Source organism: Enoplosus armatus, chromosome 18, assembly GCF_043641665.1.
Source record: "Enoplosus armatus isolate fEnoArm2 chromosome 18, fEnoArm2.hap1, whole genome shotgun sequence".
Lineage (NCBI taxonomy): Eukaryota > Metazoa > Chordata > Actinopteri > Centrarchiformes > Enoplosidae > Enoplosus > Enoplosus armatus.
In genome coordinates this window covers 6,299,406-6,324,042 of record NC_092197.1, presented here as the reverse complement: position 1 = coordinate 6,324,042, position 24,637 = coordinate 6,299,406, and the positions used below count along the sequence as shown (strand labels likewise).

Sequence of the window (24,637 nt, the reverse complement as noted above, 5' to 3'; positions counted from 1 at the left end):
CTTCCTGTCCTGGTTCTTCACAGTCTTGTAGAGTGTAACACCTCTTCTGTGATTCCAGGGTCAGAGGTGACATCATCCATTACGTCCACACAGTCCTGGCAGACCTCCTCTACTTTGGCCTCCTGACCTGTGCCGCTGCTGTTTCCCTACTCTGTAACTTCAGTGACACATCATTAGAGCTCAGAGACGGGGCTAACTGCTGAAAGACTCTATTCTCTGTATATAACACACGCAGTTGCAGCGAGACGTTGATTAAATATCGAAGTATTCATTCATTCGTTCAACCGTGAGAGCGCGCCAGCAGGGGGCGACAAAGACCTGGAGACACGCACTTGGCTGAAGTCTCCGTCCCACTTTCCCTTTTACGTGTGACAGCAGGTGAAGGCGCAGTGCGGCGGGGCTGCAGCACTCAGAGACAGGAGTTAACCTGTTGGACTGCTGGTCCTGCTGCTCTGTTACTCTCACTCTCCGTGTCTGTGGATAGCTGGATCTCCTCCTCACAGCCCTCTGAACCAAAGAAGGCTGGATTTTTAAACTTTTCGTTATTTGTTGGAATGTTTTTTTTTTTTCTTCCTGAACTGAGGCTGCTGTAATGAGATGTGAGTATGTCTGATTGTTGGCTGCTGTGCGTTGTTACCTTTCTGTCTCTAAACACACACACACTCATGTCAAACTGTTGTTGAAGCCTCTGTCCTAGGATCAGCTTGGGTTCTTCTCTTGCTGTTGCGGGAGCCTGCATGTCGGGGTGATGAGGTTACCTCCAACACAGGTAAGTGAGAGGTCAGTGGGTTTGGACAGGGTGTTATGCCCGCAATTGTGATATAATGGCATGTTAGTCTGAGCCGCCACTGGTCAGACGCAGGAAACACATGGTAGGGTAGGAAACCGTGTGCGTGCATGCGTGTGTTTTCTTTATCCCTTCGCTTCTTCCTCTGTGCACGGCGGGTTAAGCCGCCACCAGGCTTCTAGACATTCCGGTAAAACTGATAACAAAGACAGGCCCCGGCAGGCCTCCTCCTGGTCCAAGATGACTTCATCAGCTAGAAGAGGCACTGCAAAAAAAACTTATTTAGGGTCATGTGTGACAACTTAATTTTCTACTAGAGTTGATTATAATGAGGAAAACATTATTGGGAGGCCTAATTATGGAGTTTTCCAATGCTTAACTTGTTTCAGACTGACAGATTCATGAATACATGTATTTCTAGTAGTGAAGCCCCCCCAAACAGACTTTTCCAGCCTGACCTGTAACCCCCTCCCCCAGTTGCAGTGATTGAAATCTACAGTACTATGGTACATGTCAGGTGAATCTGAACTCATCCTGACCTGATAAATCAGATAGTGTCCATGTGGTTTACATAGCAGTGAGAGGAAACAGAGGAGGATGGGGGCTGCGTGGGCGGGGAGAGGCATGTTTTTGCATGTGCTGGGAAGTGTATATACAATATGTTCTCTGCAGTAATGCTTTTTGTCAAAGGAGCTTTCCCTTTACGTGGATGTCTGATAGTTCATCACACTTTTCAAGTAGCGTGCATATCTGTAATGCTACGCCCTGAACTCTTCTATAATATTATGAACTTGTAGTTATCCGTGCAATAATCTTAGGATGAAAAAACGTCTGACACAAACAGTCTTATATGTCGTCAAGCTGTAATTTAAGAGGATTGCTCATGTATGAACCTGTTGCTTGTTGTATCTTGTCAATACGTCTATTAGACAACCCCCACCCCTCTCCCTCCCTCTGCTTCTAAGAACAAAGGCCTTTTCATGTGGCTGACTTGATTGACATAAAGTTAACCACGCACCCAGTTCAATCTTTGTTACATATGTGTGGTTGTAAATGTCTTTATCTTCTTAAAGGAGTAGTTCGACATTTTGGGAAATACTGAGTTAGATGAGAAGATTGATACCACTCTGTCAGTTAAATAGTCTGTCAAATTGTCGTTTTTACACTTTGTTCTTTGTATGGGTTAAACAAACAAGACATAATATGTTAGTGGGCTTTAAAGTTGCTGGTAGGTGGATTTTATTACTGTTTCTTTGAACTATTTCACTAAACATTCATATCAAATTACATAGTTCTTTCTAGGAAAGTTTGGAGAAACTATGAAGATGATTAAATAACAGGCCTGTACGTAAAAAAGTCCAATCCAGAAGTGGTGATCCCATCTTGTAGTAAGACAGATGTTTTATGTGGGAATGAAACCACTGTGCAGGAAGCAGAGTGTCAAGTCAATATTTGGTCTTTTTTTTTCAATATCACAGCTTCATATATGATCTGAGTTTCTGTAAGTTTTTTCTCACAGTCTTTGACACAAGTTCTTTTTATTTTCCACAGTGAACCCATGCTGTTATTTCCCCTGTCAGCACTGGAGTGTGTGTGTGAGGTATGGTGAGGACAAGTATGAGTGTGACTGCACTCGAACCGGCTACTACGGAGAAAACTGCACTATCCGTGAGTCCAGTCATCCTCGTGAGATGAGTTCTCATATCCTCCCTTGTTATTACATTTTTAAGGAATTTGCTATTCCTTTGTATAGGCTAAAACAGGGAACGGGTTTAGACAGAAGAATGATGAAAAAGACTGTTTCATTTTGTTGTTGTTAAATCAGGAAATAGTGCAACATAGCTCCTGGCTTACAGAGTTAGGACTTCTTGTCTAGACCCAAATATTTGTTAAAATTGGAGGCACAGGAGCATCTGCCAGAAGAGACCATCTGGATCAGAGCTGCCTCTGCTGATCTCTTTACTGAACCACCTTCTAACTGCCGGTCTGCTTCTCAGTAACAAGGAACCCTCACACGCTGTAGCCCTTAATCAGATGTGATGTATTTGGCTGACAGTTATGCAGTTACATCACTCTCGCCAGGCATAATAACAATTAACTGTTTTGATTGCGCAGAGAGTGGGAGGAGAAGGAAGGAAAAGACACGCAAAGTCAAACAGGAAAAGGGGAAATGGGATTGAGTGATAACATTTACTTAATAATACTTAATACATAAAGTAAAGTGGCTATAATTGATGTTTGTAGGAGAACAATGTATGGAAACACTGTGACAATGTGAAAGGGGCTGCTTGTAGTGACGAACCTACAGAGAATTATCACCCGACTCTGCAGCTCCTCTCTGTTTTAACAAGCTTTATAGCGAGTTTCAGCTCATTGTTTAGCTGTCCGGCCCACAACTTTACTGTTTTGGTTCACTTTCACCGCTCTCAAAGGGTGGTTTTTAGCCCCCGGGGCAGTTGCCCCCTTTGCCTGGCTGGTAGCCCAGCATTGTCCCCAGGATGCTGAAAATTCTTGCCTTGCCTGACAATCAGATTGAATTACCGTTTTGTTTCACTTCATTCAGTGAATCATTGAGCGACTCAGAGATGTGGGTGGCGATTCAGAAGTCTGGAGTTTGGACTATGACATAATGACTTTGTTATACTGAGTAAATTTCCACCCTTTCCCAGCTGCGGGGGCTTCCAATAACAAGAAGATTGTTTTTTTTTATGTGTCCTCCCACCACAGCGGAGTTTTGGACCAGAGTGCGTCAGTTCTTGAAGCCCGGTCCAGATGTGGTGCATTACATACTCACCCATTTCCGCTGGATCTGGGACATCATCAACTACACCTTCCTACGGGACGTTCTCATGCGGCTGGTTCTAACAGGTCCAGAGTCGGCTGTTCTTTCCAAGAAATTCATTCAGGGCTGTCACACATTCATTGTATCTAATAACCTTTTTTCTTTCTTTTAAATGAACAGTTAGATCCAACTTAATACCAAGCCCTCCAACCTTCAATTCAAAATATGGCTACCTCAGCTGGGAATCCTACTATAATCTGAGCTACTACACTCGGATTCTGCCCCCAGTGCCAGAGGACTGCCCTACGCCTATGGGGGTCAACGGTTAGCCATTCATTTATATTAAGTTTATAGCTGCATTAATCAGTATTTTTATGTTATCAATGGGTCAGTGAAAGGTGCCACTTGTAGGGACAAACTTACAGAGATTTAGCACCAAACTCTTCAGCTCCACTCAGCTCTATGGAGTTATGTTTTTGTGCCAGCAACTTTACTCTCACTGGTGTCATCAACACTGTTTACGGCAACAGCGGACAGCTGTTTTCAGCAAAAAAGCTGTGATGATCCCACTGTATGCCACCTGCTTAGCACTGAAGGCAGACAGACAAAGTTAGCGGCTAGCTGGTGAACAGAGAGAACATTTAGCAGCTAAGGAGCAAATGATTTCCTTCAGGAGTCGGTGGAGAGCAAAACAGAGCTAAGAGGAGAGTGAATGTTGGACTGCTGCTAATGTTGCTCTGTATCTGCTGGGTGTTTAAATAGATAACCCAATAACTTGTTGTGCTGCCCTCAAGTGGCCAAAAAATCAATTAATGCAGGTTTAAATTTAGATCTCTGTTTAAGTATTGAACCCCAGTACTTTTTTTTGGAGCAGCTGAAATGTGCCCATAGCACTGAGTATTGAACACTGTCAAGTACAGAAAGTTGGCACCTAAAGTCTGGTCACATGCATAATCATGTTTACTTTTTCTTTGATCAGATTGTTCCTGATTCAAATCCATACGTTGCAAATCTTATCTTTGGAGAATACTATGATAATTGCATGAAGGGAAGCTAATTTGACTAATTATTAGCTACTTTAAAGTATAACAGTTTAATTACAGTTAAATCTGTATTTTATGAGATGATCTTGTGTTTTTACAATATTTACAATAATTCCTTCTAAAATGTAGTGGAGAAGAAGTATAAAGTAGCATAAAATGGAAACACTCAGGTAAAATACAAGTACCTTAAAATGATACTTCAGTATTAGCAAATGTAGTTACTTTCCACCACTGCATTATTTTGATATTATAATGCATAATGAGGTGCAAATGTGTGACAGTACCAATAATATGTAACGTAGAACATGTCTTTTTTTCAGTGTTGTTTTAGTTGAAGCTAAACCTTTGACCACGGCGACATGCATGCAGATTATTGACCTTGGATAGCTCAGTATTGCAGTGTGATGTGTTAATTGTATCAGTACTGTTTTTACAGACGCACTATTTCATTATTATGACTAGAGGCATGGTCTATCTGTGTTTTGCCCTGTGCTTTGTTTGACGCTGCGGTTTTTCTGTTCAGGCAAGGTTTTGCTGCCTGACCCTGAGCTGCTGGTTGAGAGGCTGCTGAAGAGAAGGACGTTCAGACCTGACCCCCAGGGCTCCAACCTCATGTTCGCCTTCTTTGCACAGCACTTCACCCACCAGTTCTTTAAGACCTACAATCGCATGGGTCTGGGCTACACTAAGGCTCTTGCGCATGGGGTTAGTGCATTGAGAGCTTTTGTCCATGTAATGATAATATACTAACAAAGTGCTTTCCAATGGAAAGAAAAGATAGAGTATAAAAATCAAACGTAAGAACAAAGTAGATAAAAACATAAAATTGAAAAAGTGGAAAGATTAAATCATTTTCTACATATTAAATGATAATAAAAAGGTACATTGCAGTAGTCCAAGTGTTAAAAAGTAAAACCATGTACAACTATGTAAATCAGCAGGAGACAGAAATGACCTACCTACCTATCATAATTTAATTTTAAGGATTTCTGGGACATCCAGTATTTCATGTCGTTAAGACAGACAAGATAAGTTGGACTGCTAGAATTGTTGGATTGCAGTGGGACATATAATAGCATGTCATCTGTGTAGCAATTGAGGAGGACATCGTGGTTTTGTAACACCTGACTGAGGGAGAGCATGTAAGTTAAAAACAACAGTGGGCTGAGGATAGACCCTTGGGGAACACCACAATTTTATGGACCTACAGAGGAACATTAATCTGGTAATGCAACAGAGAAGGTTCTGTTAGAGAGGTAAGAACGTAACAGGCTTAAAGCAGCCCCACTTCAGTCCCACTCTGAGCAGCTGCTCAGAAATACAAGAGAGGAGCAACTGGTGCATCCATTTACACCACAGCCAAGCAAACTCACGTTGTTTTAATGAAGCAGCAGTAGTAGGCAATGTTTTGTCTGCACTGCCAGTAACTTAATGCAGCTCTGATACAGTGTTAAAAGAGTGAACAGTAGGCTGATATCGATGAGATAAAATTGTGATTTATTCTAGAAATACATATAGAAATTGTGTAAATCATAATGTCACAACTAATATTTAGCCATGCCTTTATATATTTCCTCTCATTCTCTCACTTCATTTGTTGTCTCGTCCTGTGACACATACAGGTGGATGCAGGACACATTTATGGAGACAACCTGGAACGTCAGCTCCAGCTCAGGCTTCACAAAGACGGAAAACTCAAGTATCAGGTGAAAGAATCAAAACTGAATGGAGAAAACGTGAACAAAGACTCAACATGTTGATCAAGATCGGGACAAATAATTTCCATTCCATGGGCGGAGTGAAACAATATTGTGTAATTTTCATTAGTCAAACAGTTACTCACTAACGGTGCTGTCAATATTTTATTGTTTCACTTAATCTGTGGATGTTGCCTTAATCATGAACTCCGAGAAGCAATGTCACAGATGTAAATATACTGAATACTTTTTAACATGACATGCTGCTGCAGGAATATGGAGTGCACTACTGTCAGATAAAGTGGAGAGGGTGGGAAAAACAGATACATTGATTTGACATTGATTTATAATGTATAATTAGGGGTGGACCTAACCCATTCAGTGCCCTAGGCAAGCGTTCTCTGGCGTGCCTACTCCACATTTATTTGTTATTATTATACGTGTATAATCATTAGTTATTATTTTTCCCATCAGTTAGTTGACGGCGAGATGTACCCTCCCTCTGTAGCTGATGCACCCGTTAGGATGAGCTACCCCCCTGGGGTCCCTCCTGAGAGCCAGATGGCTATTGGTCAGGAAGTGTTTGGACTCCTCCCTGGTTTGGGAATGTACGCCACGCTGTGGCTGAGAGAACATAACCGAGTATGTGACATCCTGAAGGCAGAGCACCCCACCTGGGATGATGAACAGCTTTTCCAGACCACACGCCTCATCATCATTGGTGAGCTGGACACAGTTTTGGAGGAATTGTTTGACATTTTGGGAAATACACTCATTGTCTCGCTAAGAGTTAGATGAGAAGATTGATACGACTCTCATATCTTATCGATTATATATAAGGCAACAGCCAGCAGCCGCTTAGCTTAGCACAAAGACTGGAAACAGTAACAGTCCACATACCATCACCTCTAAAGCTCACTGATTAACTAATCTTGTTTAGTTACATGTAAAAACAACAATTTGTGGTTTTACGAGGGATTATGTGCTGGACTCTTTCTTGGCCAAGTACAAGAACTTTCTGGAGTCTCTGCTGGTTGCTTAGCAACCTCATGGTTACGACAACACTCAGTGACAAGAGATTGTCTAGTACATAACCCCTGTAAAACCACTTTGGTTGGTGTACGGATGAAACTAACAAGATATAACATGTACGTGGCTGTTTCTCCCTGTTTTCTATCTTTATGCTAAACTAAGCTAACTGGCTGCTGGCTGTAGCTTCATACTTAACTGACAGATATGAGAGTGGTATCTATTTTCTCAGCAGCTTATTTCTGCTGCCAAAGCTTATTGGCAGCAGAAATTATTATTTCCCAAAATGTTGAACTATTCCTACAATTAATTTCTGAGTTTTTTTAAAGTGTGTTTTTACAGTGCTGGTCTACTTCACCTTTTTGTCAACAGTGTGTCAGCAAACCTACACATAAACTCAAGGATGATAATTCTATTCAATTATTTGACTCAACTTGAGTTTGAACCTGTTCAGTCGTGACTTGTATCTGGTTTAATCTATCTGCCCTGCCTCTTTGTGTCTCTTCTGTCAGGTGCAACAATAAAAATAGTGATAGAGGAGTATGTGCAGCACCTCAGTGGATACCTGCTGCAGTTGAAGTTTGATCCCACCCTGCTGTTTAACTCCCAATTCCAGTATGCGAACCGTATCGCTCTGGAGTTCAGCCAGCTCTACCACTGGCACCCTTTGATGCCTGACAGCTTCTTTATAAACGGAGATGAACTATCCTACTCACAGTTCCTCTTCAACACTTCTGTTCTCACAAACTACGGCATTGAGAAGCTGGTGGATGCCTTCTCTCGGCAAGTTTCTGGCCAGGTAACACACATAGACAATAACATAATAAAGTCAATTTTTTCCATCAGCTGCTATAGTTGTCAAGAAGCCATCTATGCATGCTGACATGGCACTCCTGCTTAATACTGCAGGGATATGAAAAACAGGGAATATCTTTCAAGCATGCTCGTGTCTCTGAAATTATTTCATTTGCAATATTTTGTCCCCAAAGTGCTCTGTTTAATGAATTACTTTTAGGATAATGAAATGGGAAATTCTTTAGGGATAATTCATCACTGTGATGTAGGACAGAAACCCTTATTTAATTTAAAAATGTAATTTAACTGACCATCATTTAGCCCTGTTATTTGGGTTACATTACAAACCCAGTAATGAAAGGATTTTAGAAGCAAAGCAGAAACAAAACATGTTATATTCAGTTTGCATATGAAGGGCAGATTTCAGTGCCTGTTTTATTGCACGTTTCATATCGAACATTTAAATATTTAAATGATGTATTCACCTGGCATTTAAATCAGTCTAAATATACTAAACATCTCACAAATTTTAAAATCTCCATCCACTTTGTATTTTGAATAATGTCATTTTTTATATTAGACACTTAATTCATAAACCTTTGTCCTACAGATTGGCGGTGGCCATAACATCAATGCTGTGGTGACCCGAGTGGCTGTGGGGACCATAAAGGAGTCCCGCCAACTCCGGATGCAGTCCTTCAATGAGTACAGGAAGCGCTTTAACCTTAAGCCGTATACGTCGTTCAGACAATTCACTGGTAAGAACAGTTCTGTGTACAGACCACACAACACGAAATGCAACCTTCAAAGCATGTTATTTACGACTTTTACAAGTACGTGAGAGAAGCCAAACATACATTCTTGGAATAAATGGCGTCCGTTCCCTCTGAGGGAATTTTTAAAGACTATTCTCCAGTGCTATCAGTTTCTATTACAATGTCTTCCACTGCTGTCCTCTCAGGGGTAGCAATGGAAGACATCTTTTAATCAAATTCATTTATTCTGCACTGCTTTACTTTCACTGCACTGAATGTGCTCTGAGTCAACTGACTGACTCAACCCATCTGAGTTTAGTGTGTTTGCATGCTAACATTTGCTTGTTAGCACTAAACACAAAGTACAGCTGAGGCTGATGGGACTGTCATTAGATTTGCAGGTATTTGATCATAAAACAAAGTATTGGACAAATTGAAATTCTGACCTAATGCTGGCACTAGATGAAAAGTATGGGATCACCGAAGTTATTATAATTCATCCTGAGAGGGAATTAATGTCTGTACCAAATTTCAAGGCAATCCATCCAATAGTTGAAACAATAATGTTTCAGTCTGGACCAACCAACTTTGCCATTCCTAGTGCCATGCTGCTGGCATAGCTAAAAGCCTATAAATGAGTCCTTGATGCACTGTATTATATTTATTTATATATTTATATTAACTGTGCAACACGTGTGATTACCATTTACAGATAACGAGGAGATAGCCCGCGAGCTTGAGGAGTTGTATGGTGACATTGATGCTCTTGAATTTTATCCTGGTATGATGTTGGAGCAAACACGGCCAGGGGCCATATTTGGAGAGAGCATAGTGGAGATGGGTGCCCCCTTCTCCCTTAAAGGCCTGCTGGGAAACCCTATATGTTCTCCAGATTACTGGAAGCCCAGCACCTTTGGAGGCAAAGTCGGCTATGACATAGTGAACTCTGCCACGCTGAAGAAGCTGGTCTGTCTAAACACCAAGACATGTCCGTACGTGGCGTTTAAAGTACCACCAGAGGAGCGATCGAAAAGAGGAAATGTTGACAGTAAACTAAGGACTGATGAGCTATGACCCTTTGCAGATACTGGAGGTTTATGGTTTGAGATCCCTATATGAAGGTAAAAGAGGCGGCTGCTAAATAAACAAACAAGTGTTGAAGTTGTCTGTGTGGAGAACATACAGTAATGCTTGTTTGAACATCACTGGAGAATCACACGGGACTCAGAGCTCAGTATGAAAACTTATGCCTTCCTTAACTTGCTCACTCTGTCTCACACACACAAACCCATCAGTGTTTGTGCCTGAAGACTTAAATACCATCAAAATACATGTTCACACTGCCCAGTAATAAAGGTATGTACTGTGTGTATTTGAAAAGAAGTTATTGCAATGCAATATAACCATTCACTGAAATAAAACTATGGACATTCATTTAAATTTGCAGTGATTAAAATCTTTCTTTTGACCATCCATTCTCTCATGAGTCTCTATTCCCACTTTGACTTCTCACCCACTGCTTCTTGTGAATCAATTGTTTCTTTTGGTTTGAGGCCGAGTATTGACGGAAACAGAAGAAAGACTCACCTGATAGCAGGGTATATGTTTTTTCAATAAACAGGATGCACAGCAAGATTAAAAAACACATAAAACCAAAGCACGTTACCTCATAGCTTAGAATATTTAAGTATATTAGGACAGACACCTTTTGACGATATTTGACCTCACACGTGTGCCATCTGTCTTTTCAGATTATTCATTAATTCTGTAGTGATTTGCATTAACAAAGGGAGAGTGAACCTGGTAATTGGTATCATGGAACCTTCTGTACAAATATTTTTCAAAAAAGGGAGTAATGATTAAGTCAAAATGTTTCATGTGGCAATTTTGGTGAGCCTGCCGGCAGTGGTTGTAGTAGCAGTGGTAGCAGTAGTACAAGTAGTATGTTTTATATTTTATAGTTATATTGCCCTCTAGTTGTGAAGATGGGAACTGCATTATAACGCTTCCAGCATTTTCCCACAATTTCTGTCAGTGGGATGAGCCGCAGTATCGTGTTGCCTTTAAGTGCTCTCGGTAAAGTTTCAATTTACAGCAAAATCACTTTAGAATATCACATATCATACTTTTAAATACTATTTTCGATGGTACTTACGCCAGAGTGAACTGTGCAGCTTAGTATTTTTAAGTGACTGTGGGTGTGGTTGAGTTATTCAGTAGTAACTAATAAAATGAAGTTCAAATGTGCGGATTTGGTGCTATATTTGTGTTTACAATGTTGTAACAAATATCATAGATTGAGCGGCACTGATCACTGACGGAGCTTCCGGTATGTCCGTCCACACACCATAGATATAGCTCAAATCGCAACTCAGAGCTAAATGTCGGTTCTCTTTGCACTTATGTCCGACATTACGACATCTCCGTGAACCCTGAAGGCATCATACTCCGGCAGAGTTGTTTGCGGCAGCTAAACTAGCAGATTAGCTGGAGAGTAACCAGTGGGAGTTGGTGATATTCTACTAACATTAGCTGGTCATATAATCAAGGTAAGATCAAAACCAATCTTTCACAAGTAATGGGAATTTTGTATACTTTTATAGCAATATACAATGTTAGAATACATTTAACGTTTACACTGTTTATGGCTAGCTCGTGTTTACTGACTGTCACAGGAAGTCCGTGTAAGAAAAGCTAACTCAGTTGGCTAACGCTAATCTAGCTCACTTTCACAAACGCTAGCAGTGCCTAGTGATTCGGCCCGTGTCCTACTTAATAAACAAGCTAATTGGATTGTCTCTATCCTTCTTCCAGTAGCGTTTAGATACTTAAGGAAGTAACAATAATACCAGCTAAGAGCTTGCTAACGGTAGTTAGCTGACTTAGCTATCGTAGCTGTCACATCGGCAGGGATTCTCAGACAAAGTAGGTGTTGGCTGTAGGCCTTCACTCCTACCGTTTACATGTGTTGGATTCATAGAGAGATGTTATGTCTGTATTGTCACTAAATGGCAACCAACAAAATAATTGTACACAATAGTTCGGCATATTATTAGCTTCCATTTTGCTGCCTGGCCACTATCAAAAGTGAGACTGATTTATCGGGGGGGGGGGGGGGGGGGGTCTGCCGCCTTGTCGCCTTGTCGCTCCATCTGTGCACATGGGTTAGCTTACATACGGCTCAGTGCATCATTAAAGGCCTCTTAGCCCAAGTATTGTCAATTGACACACTTAGTATAAGCTATGTATAGTTTGGATGTCCTATTTTTGAAATAAGCCCATTCTATCCGACCTATGACAGCTTGGATGGCTGTCAATCTGGATTATTATGCTCCACTGACTAATGTGCTCTGCTGGACTGTTATGAGACAAAACTGTTGTTAATCTGTGGAGGTTTCATCTGTGAGGCTTTAAAGATAAAGCAAATGGTTGTATTGTCTCACTGTCAACAGCACTGCTATTGCAAATTATGAGTCAAATTACCCAACAAAATGGAGGTTGGTGTGCTTATTTAAATACAATCTGTGAATTTAAGGAATAAATGTATTGGATTAGGTCATATTGATGTTTTGTTAATACAGTCATGTTATTAAAGAGATTAAAACACCATAAAACATAATTAAGCTTAGCATTGTGTCCGGACAAAGTTGCATCAGTGCCCCATCTAACATATTAATAACTGCTGCCCTCAGGTGAGCCATTGTCATGACGACTCTGGATGACAAGATCCTGGGAGAGAAGCTGCAGTACTACTACAGCAGCAGCGAGGACGAAGGCAGCGACAACGAAGATGAGGATGGGGAGAACAAGACCATCCGGGACGCTAACGTCAATGAGCCTGAGATAGACTACAGCGCTGATGGAAGTGCTATCAACACAGGTACTAATGCAAGCATGTACACACCAAAAAAAGCCCTGACAAGACCACTGTGCATCATTAACAGCAGGTAATGAGAGGGCAAGATTTGCAGTGACCATGCTTCACATCATTCCCGCAGTGTCAGTAAAATCACCAAAGAAATTTCAATAAACAGCAGTGTTGAAGAGTTTTATTAACACATTGTTGTATCAAAGATATTTAAATTACATAACGCTTATTTAGAGCACGATACATATTATCAGTAGTTACCATGATGGCAGTAACACTAGCCATTCTTTCTCAGGACCAAAGGGTGTCATCAATGACTGGAGGAAGTACAAGCAACTGGAGGTGGAGCAGAAACAAGAGCAGAAGAACGAGATGGAAAGACTGATCAAGAAGCTGTCAATGACCTGCCGCTCTGACCTCGACCTGGAAAAAGACAAAGAGAAACAGAAAGAGCTGCAGGACAAAATCAAAGGCAAAGTAAGTAGGTTGGAGACAAAATACATGGGAAAGAAATGCTTGTGAAAAGCTCCCTTAGCTTAAATGTCTCGTCCCTCACACCATCCTGGCAGTGCAGTGGTGCCACACCTGCTAATGGAACACTTGCTGTGGGAAAAGGCTAAATATAGACAAGATATTAATTAAAGACAACCTGATTAACGTAGTGGAATTCCTGCGCCTCTATTTTCTAACAGTCTAATTGTGGAACCTAGTGACACACTTTATTTCAATTTGCATTAATGCACCTGCCAATTATTCGACATATACACATATTTTGTGTCCTGAGAATACGTTTATCAGTAGAGTTGTAATTTGCCAATTTAGAGACCAGCAATCTAACAGTCCAAAATAAATATTGGATTAAGCAGAGCATCTGTATGTTTTTTTTAAAGGAAAATTTTGACATTCTGGGCTAGCTGTTCCACCCCATTTCCAGTGTTTGTGCTGAGCTAAGCCGGTTGTAGAGTTATATTTACCGCACAGCCATAAGAGTGGTGTCAATCTTCTAATCTAACTCTCGGCAACTGTATGTGTTTTCCTCTTTGTCTACAGATGACCATGCAAGAGTACAACATGCTCCAGGAAGAGGAGGATGATGAAGACTTCCTCCAGCATTACCGCATGCAGCGCATTGAGGAGATGCGGCGCCAGCTCTGCCGTGGCAAACGCTTTGCGCAGGTCTATGATCTTAATAGCGGAGAGGACTTCCTGGAGGCTTTGGACAAGGAGGACAAAAGCACATTGGTCATGATACACATCTACGAGCCAGATGTCCCGGGCTGCGAGGCCATGAGCGGCAGCCTTATGTGTCTTGCTCAGGAATACCCACTGGTCAAGTTCTGCAGCGTACGCAGCTCGGCCATCAGCACCAGCGCACTGTTCAGAGACAGCGCTCTGCCTGCCCTGCTCGTTTACAAAGGAGGGGACCTGATCGGGAACTTCGTGAGGGTCACAGACCAGCTCGGGGAAGACTTCTTTGCTGTAGACGTGGAGGCCCTGCTGCAGGAGTACGGCCTGCTTCCTGACAAGCCCCCCCTCATCGCGAAGACAGTTCGCAACGGAGCCATCATACAGAACACTGTGAGCGATGAGGACTCTGACCTTGATATAGACTAGAGCCACAATATCTAACATGTGTTTTATGCTTGGGAAACGTGCATACACAGTCTGCATGGACTATAGATCTTTTTTTTGGTATGTGGACCCCCGTAGTGATGACGGGCTGAGACCAGGATTGTCATGTTACTACTCACAAAACAACATACAGCCAGCATTGAAGCCAAAAGTAAATGCACACACAACATCACGACCCAGTGAGTTTCATCATGACATCAATCCATCGTAAACACGAGTTATATATTTAATAAGAGTTAATTCTAGATATGATCAATATTGAGATTTTGTTGTTATACACAGTGAGAATGATGTAGGTTAAATGTTTTGTTTGAGCTATCGCTGTCAACTATTTATTCTTTGTCGTTAAAACCTTGTTTTGTTTCCATGTGCATCTTCATTGTATTTAATGTGTTTCACTCTGTAGAATACGAAACCTTCAGCCCAAACTGACTTTTAGTTAATTTTATAACTTTTATATGTGCTGTACCATTTCAAATAGTGGGAAAAATAAACAAATGTTTGGACTCATTGCCTGTTGTATTTTTATTCATCAGAATGACAGACAATAAAACAAAAAGGAGCTCAGGAATGTTAAAGCTACACTACTATTTTTATACCAACAGTGGATCAATTGACGAGTTGAGTTATTTGAAAGGAGTCACTTGTAGTAACAAACCCACTGATAATAGTTATTACCCAGTCCTGCTATGACAAGTCAAAATGTCTGCTGTGAAAAAGATCAATACCCATGACATAAATAGTCTGAATTACTTGAAAAATAATGGTTTTATTTGTTAACACCGTGAAATTTGTAGTAGCCAAATTTACATTAGTGGGTACACTGAGTAGCCAGAGTATCTGTAATTATCCTATTATCATCACTATCATTCCTGAAACAAGTCCGACACAAGTCACTGACAGATTAAGAGAAAAAAGTCCACATAACCACAAAGGAAGTAATGAAATGAGTTGCCAGGTTTAACCTGCTGCAATTCAGCTTACTCTGATGATTCACCAGCAGCAACCAATCAATCAAATGTATTTGTCACATGTAATCATACGAGGTACAATCACAGTGAAATGTAATCTGGCCAGTTTATTCAATATGTGCCTTAAAAAGAGAATAAAAGAAGAGTTATGACCAGTAATACATACATGTGTATGGCGACAACAGGCTCCTTTCCAGTTCATTAAATTCCCCAGAGGTGATTAGTCTAACAGATTGTGGATAACTCATCCAATCCTGTCCACTCAATAATCACTGAACAGGAAGAGACAGGGCTAGGGCTAATCTCTGTAACCATATCAAAACTCACTATTCAATTACTTTAAATTACACAGTAGAGTTTTCACTTATCCCCACTGGCCACAAGACGCCAACTTTCCTTTGTATGAAAAAAGACAGGAGCTAATGCTCACTGTAGCTCCTCAGTGGACGCCAGGCTAATGTAGCCTACATGTAGCTCAGCAGCAGCAGCAGGGTGAGACAGGGTAGTGCCAGCAGCAGGAGGGTTGTTTCTTCATGGAGGGGAGCAGCTGAGCCACAAAAGGCATGTTCCAACATGAGATGGGTTTCTGCACTGATGCCTGCCAGGAAGGGAGAAATACTGTCACATCATCTAACGCAGGGTGTATTTAGCACCTTTAAAATATTATTTGTGTGCAACAAATATCGTGCTGCTAGAAGGCTCATTTGTGTCAGTGTTCATTTACGAAACATTTCATTACATGACCCACAAGCCAAACTGCAGCTTCCATGGCCACGAAATCAATGCCAACTAATGGTATGGGCCCTGCCACAACGTGCACGCTCAATGCAGTGAATCATTTTTCCATATCTGCCACCTGACCTCTCTGAATTCTCTGAAATGTTTTAGTCATGATACAAACCGTGTTCTGACCACTCGTCCCACAGATGCTGGACATCCTCGTCCTGATGTCCGTGGTGCTCATGATGGTTCGGGTCTGTATTAAACACACAGAATGGCTTTGTCAAGATGTATATATGCAAGCTTATTGCAATATCTGCACTTGAAACTAATGCATGAAAAGTAAATGACAAAAACCATGAATAAATAGTCCTGTAAGTGAGGTCAGATTAAGATTAAGAGACAACAGACACAAACAGGAAATGAGAGAAAGGAAAGAGCAGACAGCTGTTTTGACCTTGGGATGTAACGTTTCGTAAAACTACTATGCATTTCAATAGTTGGTCCCACAATGCGCTAGAGGACACATATTTTACATCCTGTGTCTCGAAATTATATTCTGTGGACTCAGGAAATTATACTAAATAATGTATTGTTTTTCAGTTCAATTACAAGGTTTTCTTTGCATGTAGACAAGCAATATATGTAGTAAAATGCAGAGTAGCATACTGTTATATAAAATAATAGAAATTAGAATAAAAAGAAATATAAAGGATAAAAACTCTATCTGAAAAACGTATTTTGTGTTAATAATATTATACAAGTTCACTGTCAGTCATTGAACCAATAACTGCTCTTTGAATCATTATGCTGAACCGCATATTCTTAGATTAAGATGAATGTTTCATTTAATGAATATGGTGAATATTGAAGAAAACAATGTTTCTAACTGGGTTCTATGTTGCACCCCTAAATAACTTTCCACTAACTATCTTCCTATTAAATAGCAAGAGCACATGCTTAAAGCTTTTACATGTTGTTTTTACCCATATCTGTATTCATACTTTATATATAAATGACAAGAGGACTCAGTACCATTTGAGTGATGCCAGAGCATTCGTTTGAGTTCCCTGAGGGCTTGCGTGAGGTTCTCCAGCTGATCATGAAGGTGGATATTCTCCTCTATCAGTGCATGAATTGTATCCTGTAGTTCAAAGCTCCGGCTCTGCAGGACCAGCAGAGCCAGGGGAATGAAGAAAAGCACAGGCCTCAGTCCCCTCATAGCGACCACAGCACACAGCCTCTATCACATCTTCACAGACAACAATGGCTCCGGAAGGTACGTCCGAATCCCGTGCGGAAGAGATGCGCTTCACTGCAGAAATGATTGGTGCAGTATTCTTTATCAGCTTAAACTCAAGGGGCGGTGAAAACAACTTTCCAAAGCCATGGGTGGAAAGTTGCCAGTGGGCTGCTTTAAAATCTATCCAATGTTTCCACATCAGTTGTCACAGTGACCAAACCAACAGAGGCCCTGTTTGCTTCAATATAATCTACTTCAAATGAAAACAGATGGACATCCTCCTGGTGTTTAATTAGTTGCAGCTCATTTCTGTCCTGTGTTCTGCAGCATGCACATCATCACTGGGACATCAGGGCAGCGAGGTCAAGAGGACGGACTGGGACCAGGCGTTTCCAGACAGTCTATGTATAAATAGTTTAAAATCCTGTAGGAGTTTTGACTAAACAAAGCATTGCTGCAACTGTAGTCCCTGAATGATTTTGTAGATTTCAACTAACAGCCTGTAGAGGTTGGTCTGTTAGCAGAGGGTGCAACAAACTTCTTTTGAAATAGGTCAGTAAAACTAAGTGCCCACTTACTGACCTATTTTAACAGCCAAACTACTTGCATCAGGTTTTGGGATGTTTAATGCTCAGGAAAAGGCACACCTACAAAGCAAGACAACAAAATTATTACTAATATTTATACTACTAAAATGCGTTTTACGTGAAGCCTGCTTATCAGGCATTTACTGTCCGTTCAAATGTGTTTTGTCATGTATATCCAGGACCTGTACAATTAAATTGTCTAGCATGCAAAAACTCAATCAAGCTGGAGGGAAAAAAAACCTTCAGGTTCCTTTCAATGCATAATTCCTTCAACTGGACCACAAAATGTATGAATTCTGCATCTCTATTTTTTTTAACCCTGATGTAATTATTCATTGATCTGATTGTGGCAGATCTTACCAGGACGTTTTGCTCATTTACGCGATCCCAAAAATTATTAAAACTATTACAATCATGCAATAACAAATAACTTCATTCATTACCATAACAAATGTGTTGTCAGATATCTGCAAAATCCTGCACATCAGAAACCACAGATGTCATCAGGATCCTGTTGCAAATTAAGACTCAGAACACTTTGTTTTCCAAACAAGAAGCGTTTATTTATATTTATCATGAGCATCAGTTTATGCTGTCTTGGCAGCCCTGGTGCGCTTCTTTTTGACCACAACGGGCTTCTGGCTCTTCAGAATGGCACTGGCACGACGCAGGGCAGCCTGGGGAAACAAATTTGATTAAATGTATGTTCTTGACAGCTTTGAAATACAAACTACAAATAAAAAAGAACCATCATACAAACCAATGTGGAAACTAAATGTGGTTTTGCTGTTTTGCTCACCATGCGCAGGTCCTTCCTGTACTTGTTCTTGCGAATGATGTGCCTCAGGCTGTTGAGGGTGGCGCGGGAGTTCTTGTTGATGGTGATCTTCTCGTAAGAGCCAGCAGGTTTGTGCTGGCCTGTGCGACAAGAAAACAAAATAGACATTCCAATGTAATGATCGTGATGATCTGTAACCATCCAGAAACAACAAATAACCAGAAACTGCAAAAAGTCTGAGGTTACGTAAACCTGCTCTACATCTTTCTGTTAAGTGCGGTGCTCTGCACCAAAACCCACATGCACCTTGTTTCTTGTCCTTACAATTCAGTGCATGTTAGCTTATTCCATGAATCCACAGTGAGTGCAGAGATAAATCTATTGAACAGCCATCCTTTTCCCGCTAATGACTGCAACCTCCTAAAACTGTCAATTTGACTTCTTGACTTTCTGCAATTCAGGGTATAAGCACCTCTACTTTGAATCAATTAGAAGCACACTTGATTCAAGGAAGCATCAAAACATCACAAAAAAGTAGCTGCTGTCCCCTAAAAATACCATTGATGTATGAAAACAGTGGGTCGCACAATGTAGTGTTTTCATCCAAATTATTAAAAGACCTCGAGGGTGAGGGTAAAACCAGTTTTTTTTCCATGCAATAAATCACTTGTCAGATGCCCAAAGATGGAAACAGTGTTGCATATTTACCTGCACGCTTCTTCAGCACAACGACAACTCCCTTGCCATCAGCCGCTGGCTGCACACCTACAGTCTTCTTGTGCACCAAACCATTGAAGCGGAAAGAGTTCCTGGCCTTCAGGTTGTTGGGCTCCTGTCACATAAATGCATTTAATTCACATTTAAGTTATTTTAGTTGGTGATAACTTCAAAAACTGACTATTTCACCGTCAACACCAGTCCCGTCATATCCTGTTAACTACAAGGTCCATACAGAGCACTTGCTACAATGCAGTGTCAAAGTACAACGTAGGAAAATAAAGCATATATGCCATGGTACGTCAATCAATCAAATTGTGGCTTTTGAATGTCACTGGCAATTTAAGTTCAAAGAAAACTAAATGTTTTCCCACAGATTTGACAGGTACTTAATGTTTTAAACCTTTGTGTATTGCACTGTTGGCCCACACTACACTGTGCATCAACAGCACACTAAAAACTGGCTTTTAGTATTTTTCCAGACGTAGTTTGTCACTTTTCCTCACACCACATACTCGATCCTGGGTCAAAGTTCATATGTAATGTTAAGTTGGGACACAGGTCTGGTCAGGCTTTTCAGTCAGGTGGTCTGAGCAGAGACAAGTAGTGTACTCACAGTGCTGTAGGTCTGTCCGTTCCTCTTGATGAGGAAGCTGGAGCAGTTCCTGATGACCATCCACTGCAAATGGGCCGACATGATGAACCTGGACAAAAGTTACTGAAATAACTTACAAGGCCAGCTGAAAGCAACTTTCAATAGCGGTTAGACGTACAGCCACTGCTTACAACTGACAGGCGTCACTTGTTTGCTACCATTTTCCTCGCAACTAACGTCAGCTTAACGTGTTCACTAGGTTTCACGTGGGGCAATTATGAGCCAGCGTTTAAGTGTAACACAACATATAGAGTGTATTTTATGTTTGGACTCATATCTATAAAACACCGCGCTGTTGTTGCATTGAAGCACACAGTTTGCTAAAGTTAGCTCCACAGCTCAGCGCAAGGGACTAATGGAGCACGACGAGGCCTAACCTGGGCGACGTGCTCACAAATGTACATTTACATTTCTACACAATACAGGGACAATTCCTACCACCTGGGATGTACACAACAATCAACACAACAATAATGTCTTACTTTCTGGGACTAAGTACCAGTAGAGAGGCGCAACAAATATACTTTAGTAACCGGCTAATAGCAGCCGAGGCGACCACGTTACCTTTTAGCGGAGGAAAAGGACCGGAGAGGGCGGAAGCCGCTTTACGGAACCTCTGTAACAGATCATTGCGCACCAACAGCTACTTTTTATAAAACATTTACGATCGAACCGACATTTTATCACATTTAAAATGTGTACACTTTTTTTTATTATCCTTACAGTAGTTGTGTCCTAATAGTATTAGGACGTTATATCATATTTTGACTGTAATTTTATGGAGTACTAGTTATCCGCCAGCCCAGCGGAGGAACACGTCCTCATCGCTCTCTGTGAAAGCCTTACGTCATTAATGCGCGCCCTGTGTTTACAGATAGCCGTCAAAAAATCTGTTTCCAAATGTCAGCTGTTATAACATTAAACACGGCGGTTCCAATTTAGATTACAACACGAGCGCATGTGGAGGACAAGCACAAAGTAAATAAGACACCATTGTAGTGAAAATCTGCATTTTTGGGCGCAGATATTTGTGGTTGTTGTCTGAATTTTGATGTGATTGGAAGCTGTAAACCAAAAAGTTGTCGGAGGTCAAAGTCCTCTGTAAAACTGCTCATGACAAAGTTATAGTGTGGTGTAACATGGCATCTGCAAGCGGTGTCTTAATGTAGGAAGTCAAACATGGATGCAGAAGAAGATCTGGAGACACTTGGTGAGAAACTGTACACGCTGATTTGTTCCAAACACAAAGAAAATGCTGGAAAACTCACAGGTGAGGTGACCTACATGGCACGTTGTTTGTTTTGTGACATTGTTTAACATGTTTTTATTCTCTTATATTAAAAAATATAACATATAACCAAAGTTCCCATGTCTGCCTGCGTGTTCCAGGTATGTTGCTGGAGCTGCCAGGTCCTGTCCTGAATCAGATGCTGCAGGACGAGGCCACGTTGACCACAGCTGTAGAGAAAGCCCTCAGAGCTCTGCAGCTGGCACAGGAGCCCAGGTACAGTAATGGGTAGGGGGCTGCCAGACATGACCTCCTCCTTCCATCATCCTGAACAGGCTGGTCTTAGACAGTATGTAGGTTCTCAGCCAGAGCCAGATGCATTCCCAGCAGAGGAGTGAGGTAGTATTTAGGTGCAGAAAGGCATATTTAATGTAACAGAGACTATTATACCATTAAACAGTCTGAGGAAATGTCTTCATGTGTGTAGCTTTGCCCATTGAGGCAACATCTAAACAGGCAAGTTTAAGCCAGTGGATTATTTTGGGAGCAAGTTAGTTAATAGATGTGTATGCTGTTTGTCAGATTCTTTAAAATGTGTCAAAAACCTTTTTGAATTCTGTATTCTCATGTCATTGTACCTCTTTGCAGCAAGGTAACATGTAAGGACGAGGATGATGTGTCTGTGTCCTCTGACTCTCTGGGGGAGCAGCTGTTTGAGCTGGTGGATGTTTACAACACCGGCCACTCACAGAAAATCACAGGTAAGCCACCAGTCCTGTGACAACAAACAACAAACACCTAATAACTTGAATTGAATTATCTCAACAACTATTGAATGGATTGCCAGGAAATCTTTGTACAGACATTCAAGTACAGCCTCGCAGCGCTGCTAGCATAGCTGTTTTAGTGTGTAATGCATTAAAATACGACTCGCCATTCTTCAACAGGAATGCTTCTGGAGCAGCACAAAGAGGCAGTTTTAAACCTTCTTTCAGATCCAAAACTGCTGGAAGAGCAGGTGAACATCGCGCTGGAGACACTTAAAGAGTATGTGACTCATTACTGTTTGTAGAATATACCCACATTTGCATACAAGGGCACACATTCTCATCCATTTTCCATTTCAAAGTGCTTCTTCATACATTTCTAGCCCTTACAGGCCACTTTCAATTAAAAGATTAAAAAATGACCAATTTATTTAATTCATAAATTACACAAAGGTTAAACCACTTGTTTGAAACAATATTCATGCTGCTTCTCTTCAGGCAGAACGTGGAGGAGACAGACATTAGTGACTCATCGGATGCTGACGACACAGAGAGGCTGGGAGAGAAGATCTTCTCGCTGGTGGAGGAGCTGGATCCACTTCATGCAAATGATATTACAGGTGACCTGATACTCTCTGCAATGGCATTCCCTGTAAATGTCATTCATCTTCCTAAATGTGATATCTTTGGAAGTTTTTCTTATTGTATAGGCCTTGTAAGGTGTGGATAAAGACTTTAAAGTCTATAAGCATAATGCTAATGATATGTTGTTTTTATCCTTATACATCTATTTGTGTAGGTATGCTACTGGAGATGGACCCAGCTGCTCTCCAACAGCTGCTCAGTGACCACACAAAGCTGGAGGGTGCAGTTCAGAAAGCACAAGCAGCACTGGACACTTAGGAATGAACTCTCTCTTTACTTGAACAGAAGAGGACAACATTTTATACACAGAATAACACATGAATAAATTAATGACTTTGATGAACTCAGATAATATAATGCTGGGAAGGGCTGCCATCACTCCAGGAAATCATGACCATAACCAGCTATCTTTGCTTTATACTGATTGTTGAGTGGACTGTCTAAGGTTGACTGGACAGACTGTAAATAACTGAAGAGTCTAGTCAGCCTCTTCTTAGCTGAAATTGATAATGCCCCTTTCTAATACGGGTGCTCATTTTGCTAGTGCGTGGTTATCTTTCTCAGATAAATGAACTGAACTTAAGTGCCAATGTCTAATGAAAAATGTTTATCCATCAGTATTGCTCCACCTGGGAGCCAAACTTCCACAACATCAGAATCATTGTTGCTTGATGAAAATGTTTACAGCGGGCTGTAAGACAAAATTTACTTGTAAGGCTATAAAAGAAGTGCTTATCTAAGTGTTGCCAAAAGCGATGCTATGACAATTTATTAGGTTTTGTTTTCGTACTGTACTCATAATGATGTGACTGTAAATTGGTGAAATGTCTTTGCTTACTGAAAATGCAGCAGATTATACATAAACTAAGGAACCATATTTTTGGCCACCAATGTCTTTGGTCCAGATTGAAATATCTCAACAACTATTGGATTCATTGCCCTCCACCTGATAATACTGTTTCTTTATTGGACACCCTATGTGGTTTTCGGCAGACAGAAATGTAGATGGGAGAAAAAGAGCAGAAAAAGACTAGATGGACCAGGAGAGGAAGGAATACAGATGAACAAAATGAAGAAAAGATAACAGAGAGGAAAGGTGAGGAAGGTAGAAGACAGAAGATGAAAAGTGGTATGGGAACCACCATCTTGTATAGAGACATGCTGCGTTTGTGGGCATATGGTTGTAAATACAGACATTCTTAAAAGTGTGTGATTGAGTGTTATTCTGCAGACAAGGAAAAGGGGAGCAATTATTTCTTTTCAAAACTCAATCATCTGCCTCAAGTTAACACTCAACATTAGCCACCATAAGATACTGGTCATACCAGACCAAGTAAGGCTGTAGCAGCAAAACATAGAAAGTGTGTTGAATTGAGCAGTCTGATAGAGTCTTTTAAAGTGTTTAAAATTTAACACATTTATAGTATTTAATGTAATTATATTCTTTTATTTTAAAACACAAAATTCCGTAATGAATGAAACCAATAGACGTATCTTTCAAAGTGCTACAGAGCGCAAAAAATAACTTTATTACCATTTCCACCTTTTTTATGGTTTTATGTCAAGAATTTTACATGAGGAATTCTAAAACATTTGGGGAAAACAAATGCTTCTCTGAAACAAAAGGGGTTCTTTTAAAATCATAACCTGATGTCTACAAAACAAGTGAATCTGAAACATTTGGGGTGACCAATGATAAATTAAAAATCACATCAGTAAGTTAAAATGACAAGGAGTACAATTTGCTCTCATTTCACAATTTAGATAAAGATTTATTTGTATGCATATGTGGCCAATAGAAATGATAAGAATACGAATCCACGTCATCTCTGGTGAATCATAAATGCATTTCTTCAAAGCTAATCAGAAAAAATTAGTTGCTCTCCACACACACACGCGCACACACACACACACACACACACACCTTTATGCCTACAG

At 40.8% G+C, this 24,637-nt stretch overlaps 3 protein-coding genes across 4 annotated transcripts; 2 read left to right on the top strand and 1 right to left on the bottom strand.

Moving 5' to 3' along the window:
- Positions 1 to 473: 473 nt before the first annotated feature.
- On the top strand, positions 474 to 14,894 carry pdcl (phosducin-like). Its single transcript, XM_070925080.1, has 14 exons — positions 474 to 599; positions 686 to 769; positions 2,339 to 2,455; positions 3,515 to 3,655; positions 3,750 to 3,893; positions 5,136 to 5,317; positions 6,235 to 6,318; positions 6,784 to 7,030; positions 7,851 to 8,137; positions 8,744 to 8,891; positions 9,601 to 9,955; positions 12,584 to 12,768; positions 13,052 to 13,233; positions 13,807 to 14,894. The coding sequence occupies exons 1-14, from the start codon at positions 593 to 595 to the stop codon at positions 14,368 to 14,370; spliced, it is 2,727 nt and encodes a 908-aa protein (XP_070781181.1). The 5' UTR covers positions 474 to 592; the 3' UTR covers positions 14,371 to 14,894.
- Positions 14,895 to 18,446: 3,552 nt separating this feature from the next.
- rpl28 (ribosomal protein L28) lies at positions 18,447 to 20,637 on the bottom strand. 2 transcript variants are annotated; one of them, XM_070924550.1, is made up of 5 exons: positions 20,624 to 20,637; positions 20,021 to 20,108; positions 19,396 to 19,519; positions 18,709 to 18,827; positions 18,447 to 18,586 (listed from the first exon to the last, which is right to left on the bottom strand). In XM_070924550.1, exons 2-5 carry the CDS (start codon positions 20,099 to 20,101, stop codon positions 18,497 to 18,499), a joined length of 414 nt encoding a protein of 137 aa, XP_070780651.1. In that variant the 5' UTR covers positions 20,102 to 20,108; positions 20,624 to 20,637; the 3' UTR covers positions 18,447 to 18,496. The 2 variants fall into 2 exon arrangements, with proteins under 2 accessions (XP_070780651.1, XP_070780650.1); XM_070924549.1 differs by lacking the exon at positions 20,624 to 20,637 and adding an exon at positions 20,542 to 20,619.
- A 601-nt stretch (positions 20,638 to 21,238) lies between these two features.
- On the top strand, positions 21,239 to 23,881 carry LOC139301639 (uncharacterized). Its single transcript, XM_070925079.1, has 6 exons — positions 21,239 to 21,329; positions 21,449 to 21,563; positions 21,936 to 22,048; positions 22,235 to 22,334; positions 22,553 to 22,674; positions 22,854 to 23,881. The coding sequence occupies exons 1-6, from the start codon at positions 21,239 to 21,241 to the stop codon at positions 22,955 to 22,957; spliced, it is 645 nt and encodes a 214-aa protein (XP_070781180.1). The 3' UTR covers positions 22,958 to 23,881.
- Positions 23,882 to 24,637: the final 756 nt, after the last annotated feature.

Bases quoted from the DNA above. Each gene is read 5' to 3' on its own strand.
- LOC139301639 (XM_070925079.1), top strand. From the start codon at position 21,239: ATGGATGCAGAAGAAGATCTGGAGACACTTGGTGAGAAACTGTACACG. The intron at 21,330-21,448 runs GTGAGGTGACCT...TGCGTGTTCCAG, and splicing joins AAATGCTGGAAAACTCACAG to GTATGTTGCTGGAGCTGCCA. The intron at 22,335-22,552 runs GTATGTGACTCA...GCTTCTCTTCAG, and splicing joins GCGCTGGAGACACTTAAAGA to GCAGAACGTGGAGGAGACAG.
- pdcl (XM_070925080.1), top strand. The intron at 6,319-6,783 runs GTGAAAGAATCA...TTTTCCCATCAG, and splicing joins ACGGAAAACTCAAGTATCAG to TTAGTTGACGGCGAGATGTA. The intron at 7,031-7,850 runs GTGAGCTGGACA...CTCTTCTGTCAG, and splicing joins CACACGCCTCATCATCATTG to GTGCAACAATAAAAATAGTG.
- rpl28 (XM_070924550.1), bottom strand. From the start codon at position 20,101: ATGTCGGCCCATTTGCAGTGGATGGTCATCAGGAACTGCTCCAGCTTC. The intron at 18,828-19,395 runs GTAAATATGCAA...CTTGTCGCACAG, and splicing joins TGTGCTGAAGAAGCGTGCAG to GCCAGCACAAACCTGCTGGC. The intron at 18,587-18,708 runs GTGAGCAAAACA...TTGTTTCCCCAG, and splicing joins ACAGGAAGGACCTGCGCATG to GCTGCCCTGCGTCGTGCCAG.